The 27,304-nt window shown below is 37.9% G+C and overlaps 1 protein-coding gene across 1 annotated transcript; it reads left to right on the top strand.

Annotated features, from left to right (window-relative positions):
• The first annotated feature begins 1,609 nt into the window (after window positions 1-1,609).
• GUCA1C (guanylate cyclase activator 1C) lies at window positions 1,610-27,294 on the top strand. The gene is made up of 5 exons (XM_088794398.1): window positions 1,610-1,870; window positions 16,651-16,800; window positions 20,568-20,693; window positions 26,081-26,082; window positions 26,885-27,294. Exons 1-5 carry the CDS (start codon window positions 1,667-1,669, stop codon window positions 26,991-26,993), a joined length of 591 nt encoding a protein of 196 aa, XP_088650524.1. The 5' UTR covers window positions 1,610-1,666; the 3' UTR covers window positions 26,994-27,294.
• The last annotated feature ends 10 nt before the right edge of the window (window positions 27,295-27,304 follow it).

A 27,304-nucleotide genomic window follows, 5' to 3' on the forward strand; every position in this document is an offset into this window, starting at 1 on the left:
TTCTTCCACAAGGGATATTTTTGGTCCCTGGAAAACTTTCATTACCTTCCTCTGCCATCATTACTATCCATTCTTCCTTTAATCTAGAAATTGGTAATTAATAAATGCTAATGGTGATAAGAAGTCAGTGCCTCTGAATATCCTTCTGGCAGCCATTTAGAAAGATCATGAAGAGGGACTTCCCCAGAGAATGGTTTTTGAAGATTCTAACAGGATATTTCTTCTATTTCCTAACTGATTATTCCCTAGGGCTGACTTCTCATTATCTCATCTTTCTTTTTATTCTGCATAAGAAATCTCATCTACTCTAATGGTTTCAAGTAATACTTCCAAATGAATAAGTTCCAAATTCCTGTGACCTTATTGAGAACCTGTTATTTAACTGTAAATATGAAACAGAAATTTTCTATTAAAAATCTACATTGGTACGTTTGAAACAAAAGTAATCATATTCACCCTAACCATCCCCACTTCTCATCAAAGCGTTAATTTAGGCCCCAATGGCTTCTGTTCTTCTGTTCTTGGGGAATCTGGGTTTTTAAACAGATAATCAGTTAGGACTAAGGAATAGAGCCTAAGGCAGAGACCAGACTTATGAGCTGAGTCAATGTGGGAATTGGGGGAGAAATTGAGTAAGGTTGGGCAAGAAGAAGCAAACTTGGGACCAGATGACCCTAGGTGGAAATAATTCTTTTACTCCTAAGTATGGTTGGTAGCAAGATGGCTTGAGGGCCACATGGGCAATTCAGTTCCATTACTGGAACATGGATACAGTTTTATGCCCATTAGCTCAGTTCCCAAGTCCACTGCAATTGGGGCTTGGCTCAGACAAGGTTAGCTTGGGAATTGGAGTAGAATAAAACTCGCAGGCCGAGGCCATGGGTAGATGTAGACTTGAGAGAGAAAAGACAGAACAGTGGGCAAGAGGGCCGCCGAGGAGGGGGAGGAAGGCAAGAACAATGCCAGAAGATACAGTCCAATATGTTCCTTTATCTGCAAACCACACTCTTCTGCCTATTACACTACAACTTTTTTTTTAACTACTAATAATATGGTTATCTCTTACCATTTCTCTCTCCTATACATAGACTTATAATTCAATAATACTCAGAATGTATAATTTTTCCATGGTTTTAAAAAATGTGCTTCCTCTAAATTGATCTTCGTAATATTTAGGTGTGAAAAGGCAAATACTCTTGTTACTGTTTTACAGATGGGAAGACTGAGACTGGTGAACATAAGTTATATGTCAATGTAGTTAGTAAGTGGCAAACAAAGCCTAGAACCCCGGCTTCCTGATTGCAACTAAAAGTTCTTCCATTAGACGGCACTGAGTCACTCCATGATGTAGGCAGAATTTATGACTAACAATATAGCAAGGATTACCCTGTCTAAAATAGTGCCTTTGCCCTCCACAGAAAACTGTATCTCTGAATAGAAAGTAAGCACAATCTCATCAGTTAGTGATAAATGCCCTAGTCTTACAACTGTTCAGATGAGTTAATCTCACTGGCTTTCTGTTCTTATTTAGCCTGTAGCTGTAAGAGGTTTAGAGTAGCTTTCTCATGGCATATGTTAGTCTCAAGTTTTAGTGAAGAGTGAGGGACTAAGTACAGGGAGACCCTTCCCGAAAACAACCTGAGAAAAAGCTGTAGACTGAGTCACGATGGGAAACAGCAAATCTACAGCTAGAGGTCAGACAACAATTCCTGCTAAAGAGACCTATGTGTGGTACAGAAAATTTATGATGGAATATCCATCCGGCCTGCAAACACTGCATGAATTTAAGACATTCTTGGGTCTGACAGGTCTGAATCAAAAGGCCAATCAACATGTTGATCAAGTCTATAATACCTTTGACATGAACAAGGTAAGACCTATTTCTTTTCCTTTGGCTATGGTTCTGCATTTTTCCTTTTTAAAAATATAAAATAGCCTGAGGTAAACATGTGCCCCTGCATGGAATGGGAAGGTCTTCAGAGAACCCATAGCTTGTAGGTAAGTGAGTTATTAAACACATTTAGCATTGACGGCATGAAAATAATTGGGTACTAACCTCTCTGCCCTTGGAAATGTTCTGCATGTAGGGAGTTATTTTAAAATTAAATCTCAGCATGGAATTCTAATGCTATTGTTTAAACAAATCTAATATGTGCAGATTGACTTACAAAGACTGTTTTCAAAGTAGTTAATGCATTGGTGACATTTTATAGAAAAGCAAATTGTAGGAATCTACTTTTAAAAGTGTGATTGCATCTAGATTGGCAGGTAAAATCAATACAAATTAGCCCAACATGGTTTCGTGCTCAACCCAAAAGTTGGAATGCTTTATAATGCTCTTTTTTTTTTCCATATCTGACCAATTTAGTTTGGGGAAAAACAAAATTTATAGTTTTAAATTCACATACATTTTTGTTTTTAAAAATTGTCACTCAACTATTGTCTTGAATTTACTCCCTCCTGAGGAGTTGCAACACATTTAATCTCGTGTCCTGAAAAAAACATGAAAATGAGAAAAAATATGGAATACAAAAAATAAGACAAAAAGAGGAACAATATGAAATACAAGGCTGAAGTTCTTCCTTTCTGCTTTCCTTATGCATTTTGGTTATTTTACCTGTAAATCTGTATATTTCAAAATGTGCTAATGCCACCTAGAATAAAAGGGAAAGGAGAAATACTACTCATAGAAAAACAAATGGCTTTAGAAGTCTATACATGATAATAGAAGAGAAAGAGGGATAATTAATGCAATAAATTGAAACAACTGGCTGTCCTTTAGGATGTATGGAAACTAGCACAGCCCTTTGAGCCCTTTTCCAAAGCCAAAAAGGAGATGATATAAAAGGAGGTAACAGCCAAGAACTGGGGAAGATTAAACCTGTGTGAAATTAATTTAATCTTTGTAGCAATGTCAGGAACAGATTTTTTTTTTTGACATTATTGTTCTTTGTTATCAAACTTGAATTAAGCACTGCCTACTCAGCATGACCGTATTTTCCTCATAAATTTTACTTAGACTAGTTGCAAGCAAGCAGAGCTCTGTCCCCAAGGAACTTACAAATTGGTGGGAAAATGAGAAGATTGTGCTTTCATTCTTAACTCTGAAATACCTTCCAGGTGTGCTATAGACTGAATGAGCCACCTCAAATTCATATGTTGAAATCTAAACCCCAATATGATGGGATTTGGAGGTGAGGTCTTTGGGAGGTGGTTGAGTCACAAGGGAAGAACCTACATGAATGGGATTACTGCTCTTATAAAGAACCCCCCCCCCACTCCGAGAGTTTCTTCGCCCCTTCCCCCAGGTGAAGACAGTGAGAAGACAGTTGTCTGTGCACCAAGAAGTGGGCCCTCACCAGACACTGAATCTTCCTGTGGCTTGATCTTGGACTTCCCCACCTAAAGAACTGTGAGAAATAAATCTCTGTGGTTTAAACTGCCCAATCTATGGTATTTTTTTGTTATAGTAGCCTGAACTAAGACCAGATACTATGTGCACATTGCATGTTGTCTCTTTGACTATGCACGTTATCTCTCAGTGTGTGCGCTCTCACTCTGTCTCCCCCTTTTTCTGTCTCTCTCCCTTCTTCCCTCCCTCTGTCCCTCTCTGTTTCACCCTTTGTATGGCTGCGGCTGTCCCACTTTGCCTGCTGTAAGCAACCCAATTTCACAATGGAAGTCGGTTGTAGACAGCAGCTTTTCAGACTCTGACAGTACTCCTGAGAGGTTAGGAGATAAGCTATCATCAAGTTCTTCAGTTATTCTCCAAAGGCATTGATGTCATGTCCCACGACAGCTATTTGTTGTTAGCCCAATGTTCGTGAAAGCTCAGTGTGTGTCGGTGGTTCATATGCAAGAGCAGGCACACGTGAAAAGGAGTGCTGGGTACAAACAAGGAAGCGCTGTCACACTGCAGCCGGCTGGGTGTCGGGAAGCAGGTCCAGACGTTGTCCAAACAGGCAGCCCGGGGCATGTGTGCTGTTGGAGTGAGAGTCCCCTTGGTGACAGTCATGGCATGGCCAAGCGTATCTCAGGAGCTTAATTTAAATGACTTGGAAGTTCTGCTGGTTTTCATGATTTATCACAGAGATTTTTTGTTTGCTTAGGAAGGAAGCAACCTAGGCAGTGATGATGAATGCCATCAAAGGTGAGGGGAATCTCAATATGAAATCAGGTTGTAGAATGAGAAGGGTAAGGATTGTTCATTAACAAGTGGTAGTAAAAAATAATATGCAATTATGCGTAGGAAAACCAAAAAGCCATATATTTAATTAGATGAATAAAACAATCAGCTGTCCAGAATCCCAGAGGATTTACTCTTTCTAGTGGAGCTCCTCTGCAGTTTTAACTATTCTAGATGAAAATCATTTGAAATGCACTTTATGCTTTCCTGCTTCCTCAAAGTACCAGTAAAACGTTTTCTTGATAATAGACATTATTATGAACATCTGTTGTTACATTTATGAAATACCCTGAAGCATTCATGCCTACTGAAGCTGCTGGGGCTAACTTTCCTAATGTTAAAAATCCTGAAAATATGTGCTTTTGTTGTGTTTGCTTTTTGTTGTTTGTCTGTCTCTTTTCCTGCTGTCAAATGCGCCTTTCCCAACTTTATGATTGTTATACTAATAAGCTTCCAATCTCTTTTTAGTCTGCCATTGCTAACCTGGCTTTGGCTTATCTCAGTTTAACCAAGCTTATTAGAACAGTGCATAAAGTAAAAGTAAATAGATTCTGAAGTTTAGAACAAAGTTTATAACAATTTATTTGGCTAACCACACACTTGCAGGCTTCTCCATGGCACTCAGTAACCATAGTTAACGCTTTCTGAGTGCTTATAATGTGCCTGACATTTTTCTGGGCACAGTACATAAGCAAATGCATTCAACATCACGTGATAATAGAACCCTCTTTGCAGTTGTCACCTCAGACCACCAAGGAAGGCAATTAATAGGGTCCAGGTGCATCACTTTGAGATCCATCCTTGCACTTGTGTTGAGTCTGTGCCTGGGTTAAGATTACCACCAATGATTGTACAGCAGAAATAATAAGGCTAAATCATTTCTAAGAGACAGGGGATCCTTGTCCACTGACTTTGGCTCAAGGATTTCTTGGCAGCTTTCTCAAAACGTAGATTTCAGGAATGTATAAGACACTTGCTACCCAACTTCCTCTCGCTCTCTTCTTCTCCTGGGTCAGACTAACATTTTGGTCTGACATCTCGCCCAATCAGCCCTGACTTCCTATTTCCTTCCATGGAGCATTTCTACAAATGAAATCTGAAAATTGGCATTAATAGGTCTAACATCCTATGAATAAGAGTCACAGAAAAAGAGCCCAGGGAAAAAAGTAAGATTATAATAAAACAAACCAGAAAAATTTCCCAGACTTATCAGACATATTCCAAGGGCCCAGCATAATAAAAAGAAAGAAATCAATCTATAGTATATGATGAGAAATTTTATAACAACAGAGATAAAGAGAAGATCCTAAAATATTTTTAAAAAGGGGAAAATCAAAATCAAAATAGCCTTGAGCCTCTTAATACATACACAGGAAGCTAAAAATACAAGTAAATGGAGAAATGCCTCCAAAATTCTGAGGAGAAAAATACCAGGCCAAATCAAATGTGAGCAGAGAATAAAGACATTCAAGAACTAAATAATTTGCTTCACATTTACTTTATCTTAGGAAGCTACTGGAGCAGGTGCTCTAGCAAAATCAGGGAATCTATCAACAAAGAGGGAGAGAGTGAGTCCAACATAGGAAAAACAGATAAACAGATATGGCAGCCCAGGATCATGGAGAAGGAAAGTCTAGACTAAAAGCTATGCAGAAAGCCCAGTGTGCTGCTAATCCAGACGGATAAGGAAGAAGGGGGACTCAGGAGGAAGACATGAAAAAATGGCATTGATGGATTATCTACTATGAGGACTTCAAAAACAATTGATATTTAACCAATCTGATGGTGCATTTTCAAAAAATTAACAAGGCTAAGTACAAGGAAAACTATTCAAATTTAAAATGAAGCAACTTAAATTTTTTAATGAAAATTTTACACATATGCAAATGTGTAAATTGTCTTCAACAAGTATCAAAATTTTGATATTTTTGTTTTATCTGTCCTCTTACATGTTTTTCTGGATTTTTTAAAAGAAAAGAAAACCACTCAAACATAATATGATTTCATCTGTAAATACTTTATTATTCATCTTTAACAATAAAGACTCTTTTAAAGCATAACTAATATGCCATTATCATACATAACAAAGGTGACAATAACTATTTTTCTATTTTCAAACTACAATTTCCTTTTTTTAAATATAGTAAGTATACAATATTAGTTTCAGGTGTACAATATAGTGATTTGACATTTATATACCTTACAATGTGACCACCACACGTAGTCTAGTAATTATTTGTCACCATGTAAACTTACCACAATATTATTAACTATATTCTTCAGAAGGTGAAATAATTCCTAATGTCATATAGTAGTCTATGGGCAAAATTTCTATATTGTCTCGAGCATACTTTTTTGTTGCTTTGATTTGAGTTTGATCCAAATCAAACTTATGTGTTCATACATGGAAATTGGTGGTTATCACTCTTAAGTCTGTTTTTTTCTATAATAGTTCCCTAACTACTTCCTTTCCCCCATTTGTGCCATTGATTTGCTAGGGAAAGTGAGTCGTTGCCTAATGAAGCTGATGAAAGGTTGGTAAGCATTAGAGCTGGGTCTGGGCCAGCAGAGATATTCCAAAAAGAAGAAACACTGTGAAAATCTAGATATTGTTGCTGCTTCCCAAGAGGCAGTGAAAGAGGACAGGCCCTGCACTATTCTCACCTAGACATACACATGCTTCACCTGGAGATTAAAGCAAAACACCCAGTTCCATGGAAACTACTTCCTATACTAGACAAGAACATGCGCTCAGGGCTCCATGCACACTCGAGTACAGAGTGCATGAAACTGAACTGAACTTGGGCTCTGCTGAAGTCCAGGCAGAGCCTGGCGATGCAGGAGCACCTAGCATGGCTTTTCATCCTGTACCTTTTGCACTCCAGCCACACTGCTTCACACTAGCTCTTCAATTTGCGATTCTTCATGTTCCCTTTCTCTTTTTAAGTGCAAATGGTGCATGAATTCATCCTCATGAAACAACAGTGCAGAAATAATGAAGAATAAAAATGAAGAATTCATCATCCTCTTCAAATCCTGTTTGCTTCCCCAGACCAGACACCTCTCACAGTGGCATAAAGTAGATGTCACTTAGATTTAACGAAGGCAGAGGGTTACTGCTAGAGCATAACTGGGGACTACAAACTCCAGGTGCCTCATCTGCGTTTTTTGCTCCATATAGCTAACCAGCCTGTTGTTGGGACTGCATTTATTCTTACATGATAACTAAAAAATGAGGCATTTAGAGCACTGAGGTACCAATAGCGACTTGCTTAGAGAATCTTAGAGAAGAAAGTCAGCCTTCAATCCCTCTGGCTCCTGGTCTATGTTCTTTCTCCTGTAATAGGTATGAAAGTAAATGTATGGCCCTCAGGGCTATACCTCGGCATCTGGGTTTTATCCAAACCGAATGCCATTGTCAGCTCTTAAACTGGATCAAAAATGATCTAAGAATAATCATTTGGCAGGAGGTCAGGGATGAGGCCTTTTCTAATAGGCAGAAAGGGGTAATAAAAGCAATGGTTAGAATAGAAGGAATAGAGGTGGGACAGGGAGATGGACCTAAAACACTTGTCAGAAGATTTGCCTCTGGTAAGGCTCCAAAATCTCACAAGGGAAATAAAATTGTTTCTCTGAATTTATGGGTTTGGAACTCAAACCATAAATGGAGTGATAGTTTGAAGCAGAAAAGCAGTGGTCAGAACAGATTTAGGATCCCTCTAAACATGAGGATTTAAAAAAAAAACACAGCCAAAGGAAGTCCTTAGGTTATTTAAATGAGCAGCTTCGGACAAATCCTGGGAATCAAGAGTGAGGGAATGGTGAGTGAATTCTTAGAAACATAGGTGATTAGGCTGTTAACAGAAAGAAAAGTGAGGATAAGTGGTAAGCTACGGGATTTAATATGTGATTACTACCATCTATGTGATTAGTTTACCTATAAATGTGTTCACAAATCAAACCTTAGCTTAATGTATCAGAAGTCCTTGCTATTTTTAAATGAGCCCGTGTGTGAATCTCTTTATGGTGTGAATCACAGGCCATCATGGGGACAGTGGAGGCAGCACCTCGGGAGGAGTAGAAGCTCGGGAGGCTGGCCGGGGTCGGGTCAGGCTTCTTTATTGCTGTGTGTAATCGTTACAAGGCTCATAACCCCTCCGTGTCAAAAGTCTTCAGTTCTAAAACTGAAGCCTGCCTACATTTCACTGAGCTCATATGAAATAATATAGGAGAAAACTTTGAAAAAATGGTCACACAATGTGATCTATAGGTGATGTATTACAGAATTGTACACCTGAAACCTATGTAACTTTACTAATAATTGTCACCCCAATAAACTTTAATTTAAGAAAAAAGAAGAAATGGGCAAGACAGCCCTTAAAGGGATGATATGTTTATCTGCAAAATGCCGATGTCTTTGACCTTGGTCCCCACAGGTTTGATAACAGTGAAGATTAACTACTGTTTTATCAAGCTCAAATTACATTTCCACATGAAAGAGTATGCCTGCAGGGGCAGGGGTTGCTTTCCCGCCATTTCTCATCTTTAATTGATCCGAGTGCCTTAGACAGTCATTTGTACTGGTTGAGGCAATTTTGGCCTCTTGCAATGGTTGCCAGTCACAGAATGTAATTAATTAAATGGGAATCATCTTAGAGTTTTGAGTGTCTTCTTAATCTAATCAGGACTCATATACGGGAACTCCAGCTCTACTTGGAATTCAGAAGTGACCTTTTGTTGTCGGGTTCTTTAGCTTCCTTTTGTGTGAGAGCCCTTAAAAATTAGCTTTGAACTTGTGTCATAATTGCTGCTGCTCATTAACCCCCCTGACTGCCCTGAAGTCTGTAACAGTGTTTTGGGCTGTCTGGCCTCTAAGAAGACCACAATTACTGCTGTTATTCATCAGATACATTTACTGGAAACAAATGACCATCTCTTAGCTTGTAAACCATTAGGCTGCAATCTCTTAAGTATAAAGACCAAGGCTACTAACTTCACAGCTACAAGTACAGAAGCTCTCAGAGAGCATTTATTGGTGATAATAAAACACCCCATATTTGTTTAGCACTTTATAATTGACATAGCATTTCCATATTGTAGGGATGGAGTCCCAGAGAGCAGTTTCCAGGCTCTCAGCCTCACATGGAAAGGTGCTGGCTGGTTGTTAGATGGCCATCAGCTGTAACCAGATGGCCATTAGCCACTATTGTTTTGTATATAACTGTGGTGGCTAGGCTAGCAAGTGCGGATTGCGGTTAGCAAGCACGGATTGCAGATGGTGTGGATTGAGTAGATTCTATTTCCTGTGTCTCGCCAGGCCGCCAGGGAGACTGGTGCAGGAAGACCCCTTGTTGGGGTACTGGCAGATGTTTGCTTCTTGTGTTTCGACCTGCTGCAAGCGAGAACCTCCTACCTGTGGCCCCGCTGGTGTTCCTTTTCGTCCTCACCATATCCTGCATTCACCTGCCAGAAACAAGAGTTGAGTCCCCACATTACACATATGTACTACCATCAATTACCAAAATTTTGTCTGAGCCTCTCACAGAATTTTACCTGTTAAAGGCATCAACTGCGCTTCCTGACATACGTTTAAACTTAACCTGTTGTAACTTATATATTTTAGCAAAATCTGTTGGACTTCTGCTTCTCAAGTCTGGCTGCATATTAGAAGCACCTGGGGGTATTATTAAACATACAAGTGGCTGGCTCTCCTCCTCTGGCCAACGGAATCAAAACAATGCTTTGTTTTAAGCTGCCAGGTGGTTCGCATGTGCAACCTAATATAAGCGCTGCTGCCATGCCAGAAAGATTACAAAGTGGCAGAAAACTGGGTTCTAGGCCCATTTCTGTCACCAAAGAGCTGTGGGTACATATGAAAAGGGAATTCTGGGTCCAGAACTATTCATTCAGAAGCACTTCCTCTGACTATTCTTTTAGTTACAGTCATAGTAAAGAAACACGGGCTTGAAGCAAGTAATACATGGCGTATTACTTGTATATACTTTCTGCTGTCTATTCTGCCATTTTCAATATCCTCTATTCACTTTTACTACTCATTAGAGAACAAAGATCCCGGCTCTTCCATGGGAAATAAAACACTCTTAGGAGACAGGCTGACTGAATTAGGGTGAGGCTGGATTTTATTTTGTCTGTTGCAATAACACTTTAGGGAGACAGGTGCTTATAAGAGGAAACACACCATAATGGCTAACAGGAATTTCTTTGCAAAAGGCTGCCATTGTTATATTCCTAGGTAGGTCTTCCATAGTTAGCTCATTTATAAGTGATCAAGTTCATTATCTTGCTTCCCCCAAAACAGGTGAGGCTGGCCTCTCATTCAGAGTGGGTTGGACACCTGCTAATCTGGCTGTATTCTGGGGGCAGATGGTCAGGGCTTCCTACTAATATCCAGGGAACCTATTAATAGTCAAGAGCTTGTTTGGTAAATATTTTGAGATGCCCTGTGACCCAGAACTCATGGTTAAGTCAAGAACAACCGTGTCTGATCTGTATAAAGATTATATTATAGAATCAATTTACCAAGCGAGCTGTATATTTCTCATCTTACAGATGGGAGTCCTTCCTCAGGACGTTCCAGCAATTCCGTGGCTGATAGAGAGGCTGTGTTTGTTGTTAATATAAACATCTGTAGGTGAAAATGGGCTAGGTTGTATATGCTGAACATAACATTATTTTAAAACAACAGATTTTTAAAATTCACAAAAGTATTTTAAAAGTATTCACATGTATTTGACACGATAGAGGCGACCCTTATATTCTGCCTACTTTCTTTGCAGTTCCTAAAATGCAAATTAAACATCACTGACAATTGTTGATCAATCCTATTATGTGCTTATACCAGCTCTCTGGGCTTCCTTACTTCTGACCATTTTCAAGCAGACATTTCATTTCTTATGTTGTTACTGACCAACCACAGCTGGTAAAATGTCAGTGAAAAGTGTCACATGTAAAAAAATGAAAACCTCTAAATGTCTTCAGCTTAGGGGCTGTGGCAATTCATGAATTTTTCAGATAGTGATTCTGTGAAAAGTAGCAGAAAGTTAATGATACGGGAGGAAACAGATTAAATCTGGGACTATAATTTGGTGGATTTTTGTTGGGTTTGGATTATTTGAGGTTTTATCACTAGTTTTTGTAATAATCATTTCTATTTCCATGGTCTTAGTGTTACGAGAACCCAGGATGACATGCTTCTTGGTCCATACTGTGTAGGGCCTTGTTAGGGCTAAATGAGCTCATCTGTGTAAAGCACAATGCCTGGCACTGTATGTATAGCAAGTATTACATCAACACCAACAGCTGTCATTGTCATTCTGATTATTATTATACTTATTATTACTAGTCCAGTCCACCTCTCATCTGCAAAATGAAGGACTGTTTCCAGAGGTGCAATTCTATGGTTTAAAATAGTAAAATGAAGCCAACTTCTCCTGATGACATTACCTGGTTTACAAATTTGTGGCTCCATCACTGGGACAAAACTCAAAGCAGACTCAAAGTCACTCAGGTAGAGAGAGAGAGAGAGAGAGAGAGAGAGAGAGAGAGAGAGAGAGAGAGAGACCATATTGGGCATTTTGGATGATATCTACAGTGAGATTTTACCCAGAGATTTTAAAGAGTCGGGAGAGGTTTGTCAGGGCTGTAATGCAGAGTGTGGCCCTGAAGAAGAGGAAATGCTGAGCCAAAAGAAGGACCAGCTGCACAGACTAAGAGCAGGATCAGCAAAAGCAAGACCAGGATGTATGCTTCAGGTCCTGGAGGGGCAACTGGGTAAGTTTCCTGGGAAAACCATAGGTAGGGAAAGGTTGTTGTCTGTGTGGTGCTGGAGGCTAAACCCCTGGGCAGAGAGAAGCTAAAAACTCCAAAATGGACCAAAGAAATGTTCATCAAAAACACTGGGGAACAGGAGAAGGCAAGAGGAGAATGAACAACATTTGTCCTTGAGCCAGAGCCAGATGGCTATGGGGGCAGGGTGAAGAAGAGCCTGGAAGCGGTGGCCCCCAGAGCCCTCTGGTCTCACAAGTCTCCCTGAGGCTAAGCAGCTTAGAGCACACAGGCCAGCTTTACTTGGGCAGCACCAGATATGAAGGGAGCACAAGGTGAAGCATCTCAGACACTCAGAATTACCTCACTTTAGGCAACTGTGTTACCAAATAGCTCACACACAGGAATCCAGAACAACAAACTGCATGAGCACATCAATCTATTCAAGTGTATAGACACTCTTCCAGATAGAGAATTCAGTTGTAACAAGTCTTGAGGGCAATATTGGGTGGTACAGAGAACGAAAGTCTTAGAGTAAAGCTGCCTGGGTTTAAATCCTGGATTCTTCTACATCCTAGTTTTGTTACTTTATCTAGTTTATTTAATTTCTCTGACAATCAGTTTTCTCCTCTGTAAAATAAGAATAACAAGGCTGTCTGTCAGGTTGCTGTTAGAATTGAAGATAATGCATGGAAAGTGACTAGCACAGTGCTTGAAACGTGTGCTTTTTGTATATAAATAGTAGCTCTTAGTAATAAGTAATTATTTTTCATATCCATATAAGCTTTATTGCTTGGAGACCACATATTCCACCTATGGATTTTCTGTTGGACAGAAGCACTACAGGATCTCATTTTCCTTTTTTTTTTTATTATATTAGACTTCTAAACCTTTATCTCTTTAATATATATCTATATACACATACATATATAATATGTTATCTGTATATATAAAAGATATTATATATGTTATATGTATATATATTATGAATATATATATCATATGTATATATATGTATGTAGATTATATGTATATATATATATACACATTGATATTATATACATAGTTTCTTCATAGATGTAAAAAGAATGCCTTATAGTTTTCATACATTTTAGAGACCATAAGAAAGCTTAAATTTGAAGTTCCATATATATTTTTCTCTCTCTCATTTTAACCCCCATCTACAAAATGATTTATAACATATTAATGGAGCCGAACTCCCTTAGGAGCCTGAGAAACTATCATGCTTCCATATCTTGAGCCCCATTAACTCTTCCCTGCAATTCGCTCCATCCTCAGAACATGCTGTATAAATCTATATATGTGTTGGGCTTAAAATTATTTTTCTATGTGTGTTCCCAAACTCTTCCTGCCTGAGGATCACTAAAATGGCTTTGTGTGCTCGCACTTTGCTCACCTCCCTCAACCTCTAAGTGCCAAACTAATATTTTAGGATTTTGTGATGCAGAATTATGAGAAACATTGGTGGAGTAAGAGGGTAAAATGTTTTTGTGCTGGGGCTGGCAGCGAAGAAACTGGGCAATGGAGATTGCTGAAGATTGAGCAGCAGGGTGTATGTGAAAGAGCAGATGGGAGATGAAGGTCATGTTGTAAAGGAATCCATAAATTCTGTGCAACTCGTATTTGTTCCAGAAATGAAATAAAGACTTGCTGTTATTTTGAAATTAAGGTTTGATTGCTGGACTGTGTTCGTATGACTATACCACTATTCTGAGACGGTACCATGTGGGCCATAATTTTTCTAATTAGTCTTATAAGATTACATAAATTCATGTAAAAATAAGTCACAATTACAATAACCGCATGGAGAAATGGCTAGAAGATTATAAGGCCTACAAAGAAAGACACGGATAAGAAAAACAGCTTACGTCCGTGGTTCCCAAATCTTGGGATACATAAGACTCACCTGAGGAACATTTTAAAATGCAGACTCTTAAAACCCATCGCAAGTAGTTTTGATGCTGTTGTTTGCGGTTAAGGTCTAAGAATCTGCATATTTCATTGTGACCACATGGTTCTGTGCAGGTAGTTTATGAACCCCACTCTGGCTCAAGGACAGTAGGTGTCAGGCATCCCCAGGCAGCTCTGTGTGCACGGGAGATCCTGTAGCTCAAGCAAAACATCTGAACTTAGTGCTCCTTTGGTTCTCCCCAAAGATTCTGGACATTTGCTATTCTTTCTAGTCACATTTTCTGAGACATCTCCTCATCATCTCTGTGACTCTTATCTTCTGCCCCCATCCTTGAAATCTATAGATTAATTGAAAACTATATATATATTTTTTCTGATTTATAGAACAAGCATTTACCTAAAACCCTTTCCAATACTAACACAAGCTATTAAATCACATTCACTGGGGTCATCTCACCAATGCAAATTTCTGCAAAATCTTAACAGAAAGAGAACTGGAAAGAAGAGTTGGCTGTGGATTGTGAGGAGTAATTTGGCTACATAAGAAAATGCTGAAATGAAAGCAGGAAATATTTTGCTTATGGATGCTTTTGAAGAAGCTGTACTTGTCTACATAGAAAGGTTTCCTTACCTATAATCAACTTCGGCTGTAGATTCACCAGGTTCTCCATTTTAAAACCGTACAATAAAAACATTAGTGCTCATCTCCTGGTATGGTTTGCCCAGAGCTTTCAGAGCCTGAGTGGAGGTGTTAGGGCCATCCACCCACTGGGCCTAATCGTAAAGTACCAAATGTTCTAAAGGCAACATTGCTCAATCTAGCCTGTTGCCATTCATCGTGGGGTGACACCAAAAATTGCGGTCACTGAAGCAGGACTCGTAAAGTGAAACAAACCACTATAAAATATCAGGTTTTTATGGGAACATGGAGGATCAACTTTATAACAAGCCAGCTCAGTCTTCGCAGGGAGGGTACTTCTGTGACTGTTTGGTAAACATGCCTAGTAACCACCTAGGAAACAGCTGTATTGATTGGTCAGCCCTTGAGACACAGGAGGAAGACCTGGGAGCAGATGTGCCCCTGGTTGATACCATCCACCCAGGTTACATCTTCCGAACCTGCCAGCCCTATTTCTGATAAATATTGGTCATGTCCTGCCAAATCTGGAGATGTGATATTATAAATCAATTTTGACTCTGGGATAACATTTCCCTTGTCTCAGCCATAGTTCTGCTAGGGATTAATAAGGTCGTGGTAATGAACAATAGGAAAGGCAGGTGGAGAAAAGGTAAAACCACTTTACATTTTGTATACTTCAACAAACTTCCTTTAGGACACTCATTCAACCTGGTTTCCATCTGTTAGCAGAGCTTATCTCTTAAGAAGTATTAAAGCTGTCGATGGGGTAAAGATGCCTAAATTGTAAAATGTAAAACTCTAATACTTAAATGTAGTGAAATGAGTTTTAAGTATTTTCTTTTTTTGAATATATATATATATATATATATATATATACACACACACACACACACACACATATATATGTATGTATATATATTTTTTACTATAGAGGTAAAACATCCACAATGTAGAAAATTTTTAAATGTACATCTTGTATTTAAATGTATATTTAAATACATTTTGAAGACAATGCTATAATGATTATTATCACGTTGGCTTCCAATACCTGAGATGTTGTAGTTGTCTAAAAAAAAAGAAAGAAAGAAAGAATGAAAAAAGCCATGAAACAGCCGAACAGACTTTGATTTCTCAGTTGCTTTTCTTACAGACTTGGTAGAACTAGACATAAAAACTTGAGACTCAAAGCAAACACATATCACCTTACAGACCCATAAGTCTAAGGCCCTTTATTTCCAACGCAAATGGGTACCTTATGTCACATCCTGGTTTTGTAAATAGGACTTGACATCCCAAATATTCCAGAGAATGCAACTGACAGCATGCTTTGGGCTGGATGTGCTACCATCAACATCTGAACTCATGGGAAAATAGCAGAGTGGGTCACACACCCAGAGCTGGACGCTTTTCTTAGGATAGTTGAGCATTTGGCTGAACAGAATTTAAAGTATATGGTTCTTAAAAATAACACAGACTGTTTCTGTTTCAACTGAGAATTTTTACAAATTTAAAACAGGATGAGAGGAATTACCTAATCATGTAACCCTTAAATAATCTTTACTAAGATTGACTAATATGACAAAAATCTTTATAGAAGAGGCTCATAAATTTTGATCCATATCAAAAGTGATGGATCCTTAAAAGGAGTCCTGGAATTTAGCAATCCGAAATGATACACCAGTTTCTCTAAAAAGGAGTACAGATTTTAGCTACTTGATGTTTTCCTTCTGTTAAAAATTAGTACCCAGTCTTTTCCCGAAGTGGACAAAAAAAACTTAAAGATATCGAGGAGAAGACAGCCACTGTAGGGGGCTCCGTGGTGAGGACTCAGCCTTCCATCACAGCATTTCAGAACCATGTTTTTTTTCCTGCATAAGAAATAGACATTTTGTCTAAAAGGTGCTTACCTATATATTTAAAGTTGTTTGTTTCTATACACATTACCTATGTATTTTGTTTTCAATGACGTACCAGGGAAAAGTCCTATGCTAAAATCTTGTGGGTTGTATTCAATGGCACATAAGGTTCTCATAAATGATGACTTCTCAAATAAAAAACAATTGTTCTTTTTAAATATTTATTTCTCTTTCCACCTTGCTTTCCACAGGATGGATTTATTGACTTTGTAGAGTTTATTGCTGCTGTAAATCTATTTGTACGAGGAAAAATGGACCAAAAATTAAAGTGGTATTTTAAGCTGTATGATGCTGATGGAAATGGTTCTATTGACAAAAAGGAACTACTGAACATCTTCATGGTAAGTGAAGTCGTAAAGTATCCTTTGCAGGACATTTTATAGTTAATTCAATTTTTCTCCCTATGGAGTTGGTGACAGCTTTCTATGCAGTTGGTTATTCTTGGGATATACATTTGGAATTGCTGAAACAATATAAGTTTCACATCTTTTTGGTTAGTGAGTGTACAAATGCAAATCAACATTTTCTTGTTGGTGTAGTCCACGCGGAAGTTAATAAATTTAGCAGCATGTTGAGATGAAAAATGAAATAAGCATGAGGTTCTAAAACAACTTTTCTTTTTTCTCTGCCTCAGTGCAGAAAGTCTTGCAGGGAGCAGCTAAAATACAAGTTGGTTTATATAACAAGAGGCATGGATTAAGAATAAAGGTACTTCAGGACGAATCTTCCGGGAAGCTGGACTAAAAAGTATTTCTAATAGAAAACTCAGGGATCTCAGACATTTTCTATCTCGGAAGTTCAATAAGTCCTGTTATAAATCTAACCCACCCTCCACCAGTGAAGTGGAGATAGTTATATCATTGAGTGAAATAAAATGGCTTTTAAAATAAAAAATGATTAAGTGGGACACTGTATCTAAATGAAGATATGAAATAAAATAAATATTATGAATGCAATATACTGAGTTTGTAACAGAATCAGAGTTAGAATCAAATGTCTTAGAAATGATCTGGTCAGAATTCTTCCACTTATAAATGAAGGAGCTGAGTTATAAACATAATGCATAGTAGAAATATTAGCAAAAATGCAAGAAAAAAATAAATGGGTAGAACTACAATTATAATTGAACACCTCAACAAATGAAAAAAGCTGTTAAAATTTAAAACTAGCTAATGTCGTATTAATCAGCAAACAGAAAGAATTCAAAAGCATGATAATACTAATATTGTTTCTACTTTAATCTCACATAGGGCATTCACACAAAAAAGTACTAAGAAGCGCTTTGCAATCAAACTCTAAGCATTAAATTCAGAAATTCTGCATGCATATTACAGGTTGCCACAAAATTTAGGAATTTAAAATATTCTGTAGAGAGTGCCAAACCACATATACACTTGAAAATATTATCTTAAATAAACGTGTCAAACTTATTTTAAAAACATCAAATATGTAATACAGCATACAAATATTAAGGGATGCCTCTACAGCAATATTCAAAGCAAGGGTTTTTATCCTGGGTTCTGTGGATCTATGGTCTTCAGGAATCCTAGAAGCCCTTGAAATTAAGGGCAAAATTTTGCTGTGTGTTATTCATTTTGGGGGTTGGGAGAAGATCATCAAATCTCAAAAGAATTGGGGGGAGGGGGAAAGGAGGTTAAAAACAAAGAGATCTGAAGGCAGTATTAGATTATAGGCAGAAATATTACGATCCTTGAAGGATCAGCTGGAATCAAAATGCATGACGTTTGTTTAGGGAATTGCAGGGGAGAGAGTCTCAGTAGTGAAAAGGAGGTGCATGGGGGTGGGGGTTCTCAGAAAAAGAGTGGACTTTGAACTTCCTTACAAAGGAAGTAGTTACATCTTAATCTCACTTCAAGGATATAAAATGGTCAAGAGGAGGGGTTTTGAGAAGGATTACTGGAGAGGATTTCTTGGGTAGGTGTCTTCAAGTCAATAGCCTGGGAGTTTAAGGAGTCCATTGGGATGTTAATATAGTCTCTAGTTTGGGGAACACAGTGTTGCAGTGTTTAAGTCAAACCTGAGAAATCTGAAGAGGCACACATGGCAGCAGAGCAGAGGGAAAAAGGTTAGGAAGTATCTACATTCCTAGAATTTGTGGGGGTGAAGGATGCTCGGGTTTTTCCGTAAATCAGATATGGGCCACTGTGAGACGAAGCTGTCAAAGAGTTGTCCTGGATCTTGTCCAGCTGAGCCACTTGGAGAAGTGAGGGAACCTCAGAAGAAGAAAGCTGGAGATAAATCTAGAGAATGGTTCCCAACCAGGAGTGATTTCGCACTCCTCCTCCCTCAGGGGACATTTGGCAATGTCTGGAGACATTTTGGTTGTCAACTGGGGAGTTGGGGAGAGTGTGGCGCTACCACTAACTATTGTTTAGAGACCAGGGTTGCTGTTCACATTCTACAATGCACAGGATGATCCTGAATAAGAAAGAATTGTCTGGTCCAAAATGTCCATTGTGTAGTTGTTGAGAAACTCAGACCTGGAGCCTGTAGAATAAGCCTCAAAGGATCAGCTAGAATCAAAATGCATGATTTATGTTTAGGAAATTACAATAGAGAGAGTCTCAGTAATGAAAAGAAGGTGGGGGTTCCTCAGAAAGAGTGGACTTTAAACATCTGTCATCCAGAAAGCCCTGACACTAGATAATCATGACATTACCTACCAGGTCAGAGCTCTCCTGCTTCTCTTTTCTCTCCTACCTCCTCGTGCCCCCACAAAGAGAGTGGTTAGAGAAGGACTTAGCAAAATTCAGGAGAAAAAGCATATGCTAAATGAGGAAAGACACAAGGAAACAAACCATGCCTCCTTGCCCATCTCCCCACCATGCTTCTCCTATAAGAGGAGGGAAGACACAGGGCACACTGACGACTCCCTCCAAAAATATTACCCCCTTAAGCCTCATCCATCTTCCAATCAATCCTTCTCTCTCACTTATATTGCCAGGTCAGGGGTAATGGACAAATCCTAGAACTGTCATAATCTTTATTGTGACTTATACATATGGTATAATAATTTTATTATGACTTATACATACTATCACTTTAGAATGTGGGAATACCAGATGCCTAGCCAAATTTTCTAGGCTTTGAGGTCCTTTGCCAAGTTACTGAGAAACCCTAAAAACTTTCATTTAGTAGATGCTGTATGTATGTGACCATTACTCTAAGTATTGTCTTACATTTAACTGTGAGACTCAACTTGCTAAGGCCAAGAGTGGTGCTTTACCACTGTTTAGTATGATTAATCCTGAATTCAGGATTAGTAATGCTTGGAAAGAAGCAAAAGAGAGTCTTATGTAAGACCATGCCCTTTAATTGAAATATGTTGCCAGCAGATTTTCTAAAAATCCCTTGATGTTCAATCAAGACAGTTATGTTCAAATTCTCAGATGACTGATTCATTCTCTCTCTCTCTTTCATTTTCTCATGAATTTCTATGTCAAATATGGGTCACTTAATTTAATCACCTAAGGGGGAAGGGAGGGATGGTGAAATCTTCCCCTTAGAAAATCTGGAAATGTCATTTTCCCTGGGTCCCCTGACAACATTTATGATGAAAAAGTGCTGGCAGAGTGTGAGAGAAATTCACTGTCCTTCCATATCTGTCTTTCCAGTTGATCACTCTACAAAAGGGTAAGAAGGACCAGGGGTGCCAATGTCAGAAACCAGAGAGGAAGCCTTAGGTGCTCATAGATCACCCTTTTCTGTTCGTTCATAAGATCAAAGATAACGGCTCTGAAATTGAGAGCATTGTTCCATGTCTGGAATACTTATGACAGTGACTGCTACCATGTTTTCTCCAGTGCATTCCTGGCCTGTTTTGTGACCTAATATGTTGAATGGATCCCTTTGTGCTGTATAAAATCAAACCCAGACTGTATTCAGTTAATTTAATTTGATTTCTAAGGTTCATTACTGGGAACTGACATACAATCTTTTTTTTTAATTTATTTTTAACAACTAGAGCAGGTCGGATAGCAAAACTGACATGGACACTTCAAAAAATTCTGTCACATTAGGGTAGAAATGTCACAAAACGTATTTACTTCCAGCAAAGTTAAAATGTCTGATTTAATTTCCTTTGCAGACTGTACAAAACCTCAATGGCCAGCAAACTCTGAGCCCTGAAGAATTCACCAACTTGGTATTTCATAATATCGACATAAACCACGATGGTAAGGCAGCTACTCTCCTTGGGCTCACTTTTTTTACAGTGGGAGATAGTGGTGGTGGTGGGGAGTGCCATTTAGACAAAAGCATAAACTTTTCAAGAGAACCCTAGTTGTAATATAATTTGAGCTTCACAGTTTGACCAGTCCAGTGTTTTCCAGTTGGTGGAATTCAATTGAGTAAATATTTATTGACCGTATTTATATTCAGTGCATGGTGCTTAACTCTTGGGGATATATGAAGAAGAGTAAAGAGAGACACAAGGAAATAAAAGCAGTAGAATATGAGATGAACGACCTTCTGCTGTTTGCTTTGGGTTATGTTTTATTCATCATTATTTCCTTTCTCCTGGAGGTTTTCCTTACTGAAGAATAACCTCTAGGTTCCCCTACTGAAGAAATCCTTCCTTCAGTTATGTTACCTTCTAATATCAGATCTGTTTTTCCTTCCTTTTGACTACACATTTCTGGAAAGAGCTGTCCATACTTGCCTCCATTTCTGCTCTTTCTACTTTTTCTGCATTTTTATTCTTTTTGCTTATTTTTCTACTTTATCTCTGTACCCTAAAATCTGGGTACTACTTTGGATCAAAGAAGCTGTGCTTCTTCTTCAGAGGTAGAGTGAAAGAGGAATACAGATATTGTAAGAAAAGGGAGAGTGTTTACGCCAATGGCTTTGAACTCAGTAAACAGGTAGGTGAGCATATTGATTTGAGGCTGAGGCAGCATGTCTAGAAATGGTCCCTGAAAAACAGAAAGTTTGGAATTGTGTAAAATATAATGTCAGTAAGAGAGATTTTTAAACAAGGGATGGATGTGACGCATTGGGACTCCAGCCATGGTTGTCATCATCAATCCACAGTAACTTTTCCACAGAATCAACCTGCCTACCGTGAGTCACTTCTTATAGTGGACACTAGAGGGCTGTAGAGACCCACGTTGAGTGTGGCAGTTTGCACTCGTCAAATGCAGCAGCTCAGTCTGGCACGATGGGGTGGTGAGGAGGCTGGTAGAGAGCTCAAATGAAATCAGCATTATGAAGACAAACAACGGGACAAGAGTATAATTTTTAGAAAAACAATTTGGAAATGAATCAGTAGCATCAATTTTCCTGTTAAGGGCACAATTCTAGACTGGTCTCACCTCAATCTCAAGTCAGAATGCTCACTTGCTAGTTTACCGGGATCAAACCCATGTGGTGTCATCACTCATGTTTGGGTCTCTATGGATCAAGAATAAAATAAGTCAGTTCATGTAAAAGCTTGACAGGAATAGATTCAAGCTACCCAGAGTTGACAAGGAAGCTAAGTAAAACTAGAAAAGGACCAGAGAAATGGAGAGTGGAAGGTCTCATGAGGCCAGTGAAACCTTATTTGGTTATCTGATGATGCAGTGAATATTGAAACCAAAGACAAAGATCACAGCACACACCAAGAGACAACCCAAAACTGTGATCCCCAACCAGGAGAAATGCTCTAAGTTTTGTTCTGCTTTGTTTCAGTTTTTAATCTTAGAGGTACCACAGGCTGGAGTAGAGAGAATAAATCATTTCAGCCCAGGGGCTGAAATCATTGATCTAAGGATGAGTATTTAGGAAGTAGACAGGACATCATAAATGTTTAAGACTTAGTAGACAGTGAATTTCAAACAGGCAGGTCAAGAATGTTTAAAAATATCTATAGATCTTCTAATGCTTAGAGTAGGGGAATAGAAAAAGGTGGCCTTCTTATGAGGATTGTGGTATCTTTAAGAAGAGGCTCAGTTTCTATTAAATTAAAGGAGCAGACAATGTGTCTCAGGAAACAAGAAACTGATGCAGGACACTTTGTTTACTATCTAAGCAGGTTCCTCACAAACAAAGTATAAGGAATCAGTAAAATGGGGAATATAGTTGGAAGAGGCCTAGAAATAGAAAGGATATGGATCTGGGAGAATGAAGGTGTTGTGCTCAGGCAATAACTGAGGTCACCTGCAGTTAAGAAAAAGGGCTCTTTGACTTAGAATAATATGTCAAAAGAAAGAGAATGCTTTTTGGAATAGCTTATTATAGAACTAATCACATGAATTATTTCCTCTGATAAAAATTCATATTTCAAGATATGTATATATCATTGGCTTTTACAAAATGAATATATCAAATAAACGAGTTGCTCTTTGGAATAACAATGAACCACTGGTTCTTGATAAATGCACACACAGAGCTAAAACTAATAGAATTTGCTTGTATATATATGAAAATTATTGGAGGTGGGTGTATCGTCTCATGTCAAGAGACAGCTGGGTTGTATTATATGATATAGAAGGTAGAAGGGTAAAGGGGGTCAGATGTGTGGTGACAGAAGGAGACTTGACTTTGGATGGTGAACACACAATGCAATATGTAGATTATATATTATAGATATGTACACTTGAAATTTATATGATCTTATTAACAGTGTTACCCCAATAAATTTAATAAAATTTAAAACAAAGAAAAAGATACTAAAATTGTATTGTTGGACAAAGACTGCTGAGTGCACCAGGACGAGGAAGAGAAAGTAATGAATCTGTAGAAGGTTGATATTTGCAGAAGAGTAAAAGGATTTTGCCAGTATTTGACAGAGAATAAAGTGCTTTCTTCACTCACACATGAAGGGAAAGTTAGCGCCCTAGAGGAGAATGTCTCTTCACATTTGTACAAGCCTAAGTATATATACCTCAAATATGATATTTTATTTTTATTATCATTGTCATCAAAACATCAGTGTTGGTAGAAATAGAGCTGTTCAATTAAGTCTACCAGAATAGTGTTGACTATGTGCCAACATATATAATTTTTGATTTCTCAAAATGAAAAGCAAGCACATCATTGGTATGTGATGATCCAGTGAATATTGAAATCAAAATAAAGAAGATCACAACACACCAAAATACAACAAAAAAAAACTTCAGGAACATATGTGAAAACCCCAATTTGACTGTAAATTGTTTGAAAAAGAATGACCAACATCAAATCTGTTGATACACAAAAATATACAACAGCTATGAGGATTCTATACTTAATTATCATGGCAGGTAGCAAATCCAAGTTAGAAGATTAACCAAAAGAGAGAGATAGGATTAATGCTAAAAAAATAAAAAGGTAAAGAGCTATAAGCTCCAGGAGGGCAAGAACAATTTCTGTTTTATGTACTTTGGTATTTCTTGTGTTCTTACCCTGGCACAAAACCAGTACTCTATAAATAGTTACAATGAATGAGTGTCTGAAAAAAATGGCATATGGAAAGCAAAGAAAGAAATAAAGAAGAAACAAGAACAATATGGATTGCTATCTGTGAATGCTATCTAGAAGACTATTTTGGAAATTAACATATAATGCATATACATTGCAAACTTCATAAAATACAAACACGGATTGATTAGCAGGAGTTAATTACCAATGGAAAGTGACACTAAGGGGTTAAAGGGGAATTCTTTCTTTTTATGACACCTTTTTGTAGTTGAATTTTTTACCATGAGCATGTATTATTATGTCAACAAGTTATTTTTATTTTTATATTATGCATAAAAGCATCCAAAAGGAGAGCCTGAAGAGAATCAGAAAGACAAAAAATTGAAGCTCAACCTTCAATATTATTGAGGAATGAAAACAGAGGACAACAAGACAGTCAGGATAAGTGAGCGTGGAATTCTGCAGCCTTTACTACGGGAAGAATAGCAACCCACATTCCACCATGAGCTGCTTCAGGGTCGTTCTTGACGTGATTTAGAAGATTTATAGATGTTGTTCACAACATTAAGTGCCAAAAGTGTGCAGACAAGTTTAACAAAGCGCCAAATAGCACAGAGACAAGGGAGACTTAAGTGGCTCATAGTAATAAACCATGAAAGTGAAAAGAAACAGAAGGAGGCCAAAGGGGAAATGAAACAGGATGATGATTGAGCAGATTATTTACAGTAAAAGAACTCAGGGACAGAACATAAAGGAAGACATTGAGCGACTAACCAGAGAGAGGTATTTTAGACTGGAACATTCTGGAAAGCCATGAAGGTCACAGTGAACCAAACTGGGAAACTGGGAACTATGAGGAGATAAAAGAGAATCGAGTTTCCTCATATAGGAGAAGAAACCACTGTACTTAAAACTGCCATAAAATGCTGCTAAATGCTTCTAGTGCCACATTGCTAATGAATACCAAATTGTGTCGTTGAAAATCTTTTCCAGCATCCTCCTTTGAATATCTGGTCATTCTCATCTCCTAAGACTCGGCATTCCCATCTTTGCCAATTTCCTAGGCCAAGCACAATTTTTCTTGAAGTTCTAATTTAAGAGAATTAGAAAGAATTGAAAAACAAATTCTTTGCACAGGTTGTTTTCTTTTAAAACCAGGGTGACTTCTTCAGAGCAAATATTCTAACATGGGCATACAGAGTAAAATTTGGCTTTTTTCTGGAGTGGGGCAGTGGGAGCGATGATTTTTTGTTTTGTTATAAAAAATATTTTAAATGTTAATAGGAAGAAATACATGATCCTAGAATGTCAACAAGATAACCAGATTGGCAAAACAGGACTTAAGAAAATATTCATGGGTAACTGTCCTATCGCCAGTGAAACTGCTGAAATTGGTAGTGAGTGATGGAAGAGCATCCATTACACTGAACTTCAGTGTCCCCAGGAATAGAGAATGTGTCCACCAACACAACAAACAATGTTGAATACTGTAGGTGTCAATTACCTGTATATGTAATTTCCAACATATAAAATAAAATTCTGCCATTTCTGAATTATGCCCTAAAAAAATTGAAATATGTCTTTAAATATAAAAGAAAATAATAAAAAGTCAAAAATCATTTAAGTCCTTCTGAGTCCCACGATCTCCAGCTTAACCATTTCTTAACCAGTTTTGGCTCTTATGATAGTAGATTTTTTGATGGGAAGCTTCTGGATCTACACAGACGATCCTTTCTAGGGAGACCCACAAAACATCCTTGTAATTTCTTTGGGCATAAATCCACAAGCAAACTGAAAAGGATTAGGAAGCAATGTTTAAAAATATCAGATAAAGGGAAGCAATTCATCAGCACACGTTTTCTGAGCACCTCCCACATTCATGACACTGTAGTAGGCTGTACTGGTAACCATGCAGAAGAGAAAATGGCATTTGTACTTAGGGCTTAATACATGTTTGATAAATAAATGAATAAATGCTAAAGTGCTACAGGGAAAAGAGTGAGGAAAATTTCAAAAATAAATACTTTAGATATAAATGGTAAACACTGTAATTTGCTGCAGGTAAAATTTGGCTTAATTTGGAAAAGAGAATACAATTTTTATGGTAAGTGGTTAGGTAACATAAAAAAATAATATGCAGAGTTCACAGGCATTTTGAAGAAAGTGACAAAACAACAGTGAAAAATTTCATCTTTTAAGTTCTGGGACAATAGATCTTAGAAGTTCTCATCACAAGAAAAAGAATTATAACTCTGTGAGGTGATGGATGCTAATTAAACTTATTGTAATCATTTCAAAATATAGACACATAGCAAACCATTATGTTGTACACCTTAAACTAATAAATGTTATATGTCAATTATGTCTCAATTTAAAAAAAACGAATTTCATCCTTTTTCTCTTGTCCAAGTCAGTAACCTGCATCGCTGGTTACTGCATTGCATAGCTACTATACTCCAACCCCTTGCAGATACAGCTTCTTTCACAACCATCAGTGGTCATGGAGAAGTATTGTAACTGTGTGGTCAAAGCCAACTTCAGCTCCCCCACCTCCACGTCCACTTCTCTTTTGGTCATGCTGAGCAACTAGAAATTTTAAAAATCTTTGAGGTTGGGAATTTAGCAGCCGTGATTTTCCTTTGCAAAGAAAGGTTTTTCTTTTGTTATTTATAGTCCTCCTGCCCCACCACCTCTGTACCCCTGTGACCTTCCCCACCCACATGCTTACCACTCCTTTTTATTTTTAGTTTTCTGTACTTCACTTTGGTTTATTCCACAATTGCATGGTTGCACCTGACATTCTCAACTCAAAAATAAAAATAGATTGTGTTCATCATCTTTATTTCACTAGCAACCTTACTGCTGAATGCTTTTCTATAAGGATATTTAAAGAATGCAGAGTCTGATTGAGGTGAAAGGATATCAAAAGAAGAGTACCAATACAAATTCCACTGAATATATTGTGTATACCAGTGTGTGGCATGCACGAAGCCTCTTGTTAATTGTTCATTTATTATTTTCTAGGAGAATTGACTTTAGAAGAATTTATCAATGGCACAGAAAAAGATCAGGATCTTCTGGAGATTGTTTCCAAGAGCTTCGACTTTTCCAATGTACTGAAAGTAATCTGTAACGGGAAGCAGCCAGACACAGGAGGAGGTTTCCTCCAAACCATGTGACAAGGCTGGTCTAGGTTAGGTGAAAATGAAGTGGCTTTGAGAATGCCTTTCCCAGCTTTCAGTTGAGAAGAAATGAAATTTTCCCCATGTACACGCTACTGATTTCAGGTTTTTGTTATAATTAGTATTGACTTATGAATGTATCACTCATCTAAGGTTCCACTGAGACTTCCACAAAGACTCTAGACAGAAGTATTGTTGCTTTTCTGTTTATCTATTAGTGCTCTCTGTACAGATTAGAACATGATGATTAAACCGAAGGATT

Source organism: Rhinolophus sinicus, chromosome 17 (genome assembly GCF_057876585.1).
Source record: "Rhinolophus sinicus isolate RSI-liver-muscle chromosome 17, RSI-T2T, whole genome shotgun sequence".
Taxonomy (NCBI): Eukaryota; Metazoa; Chordata; class Mammalia; order Chiroptera; family Rhinolophidae; genus Rhinolophus; species Rhinolophus sinicus.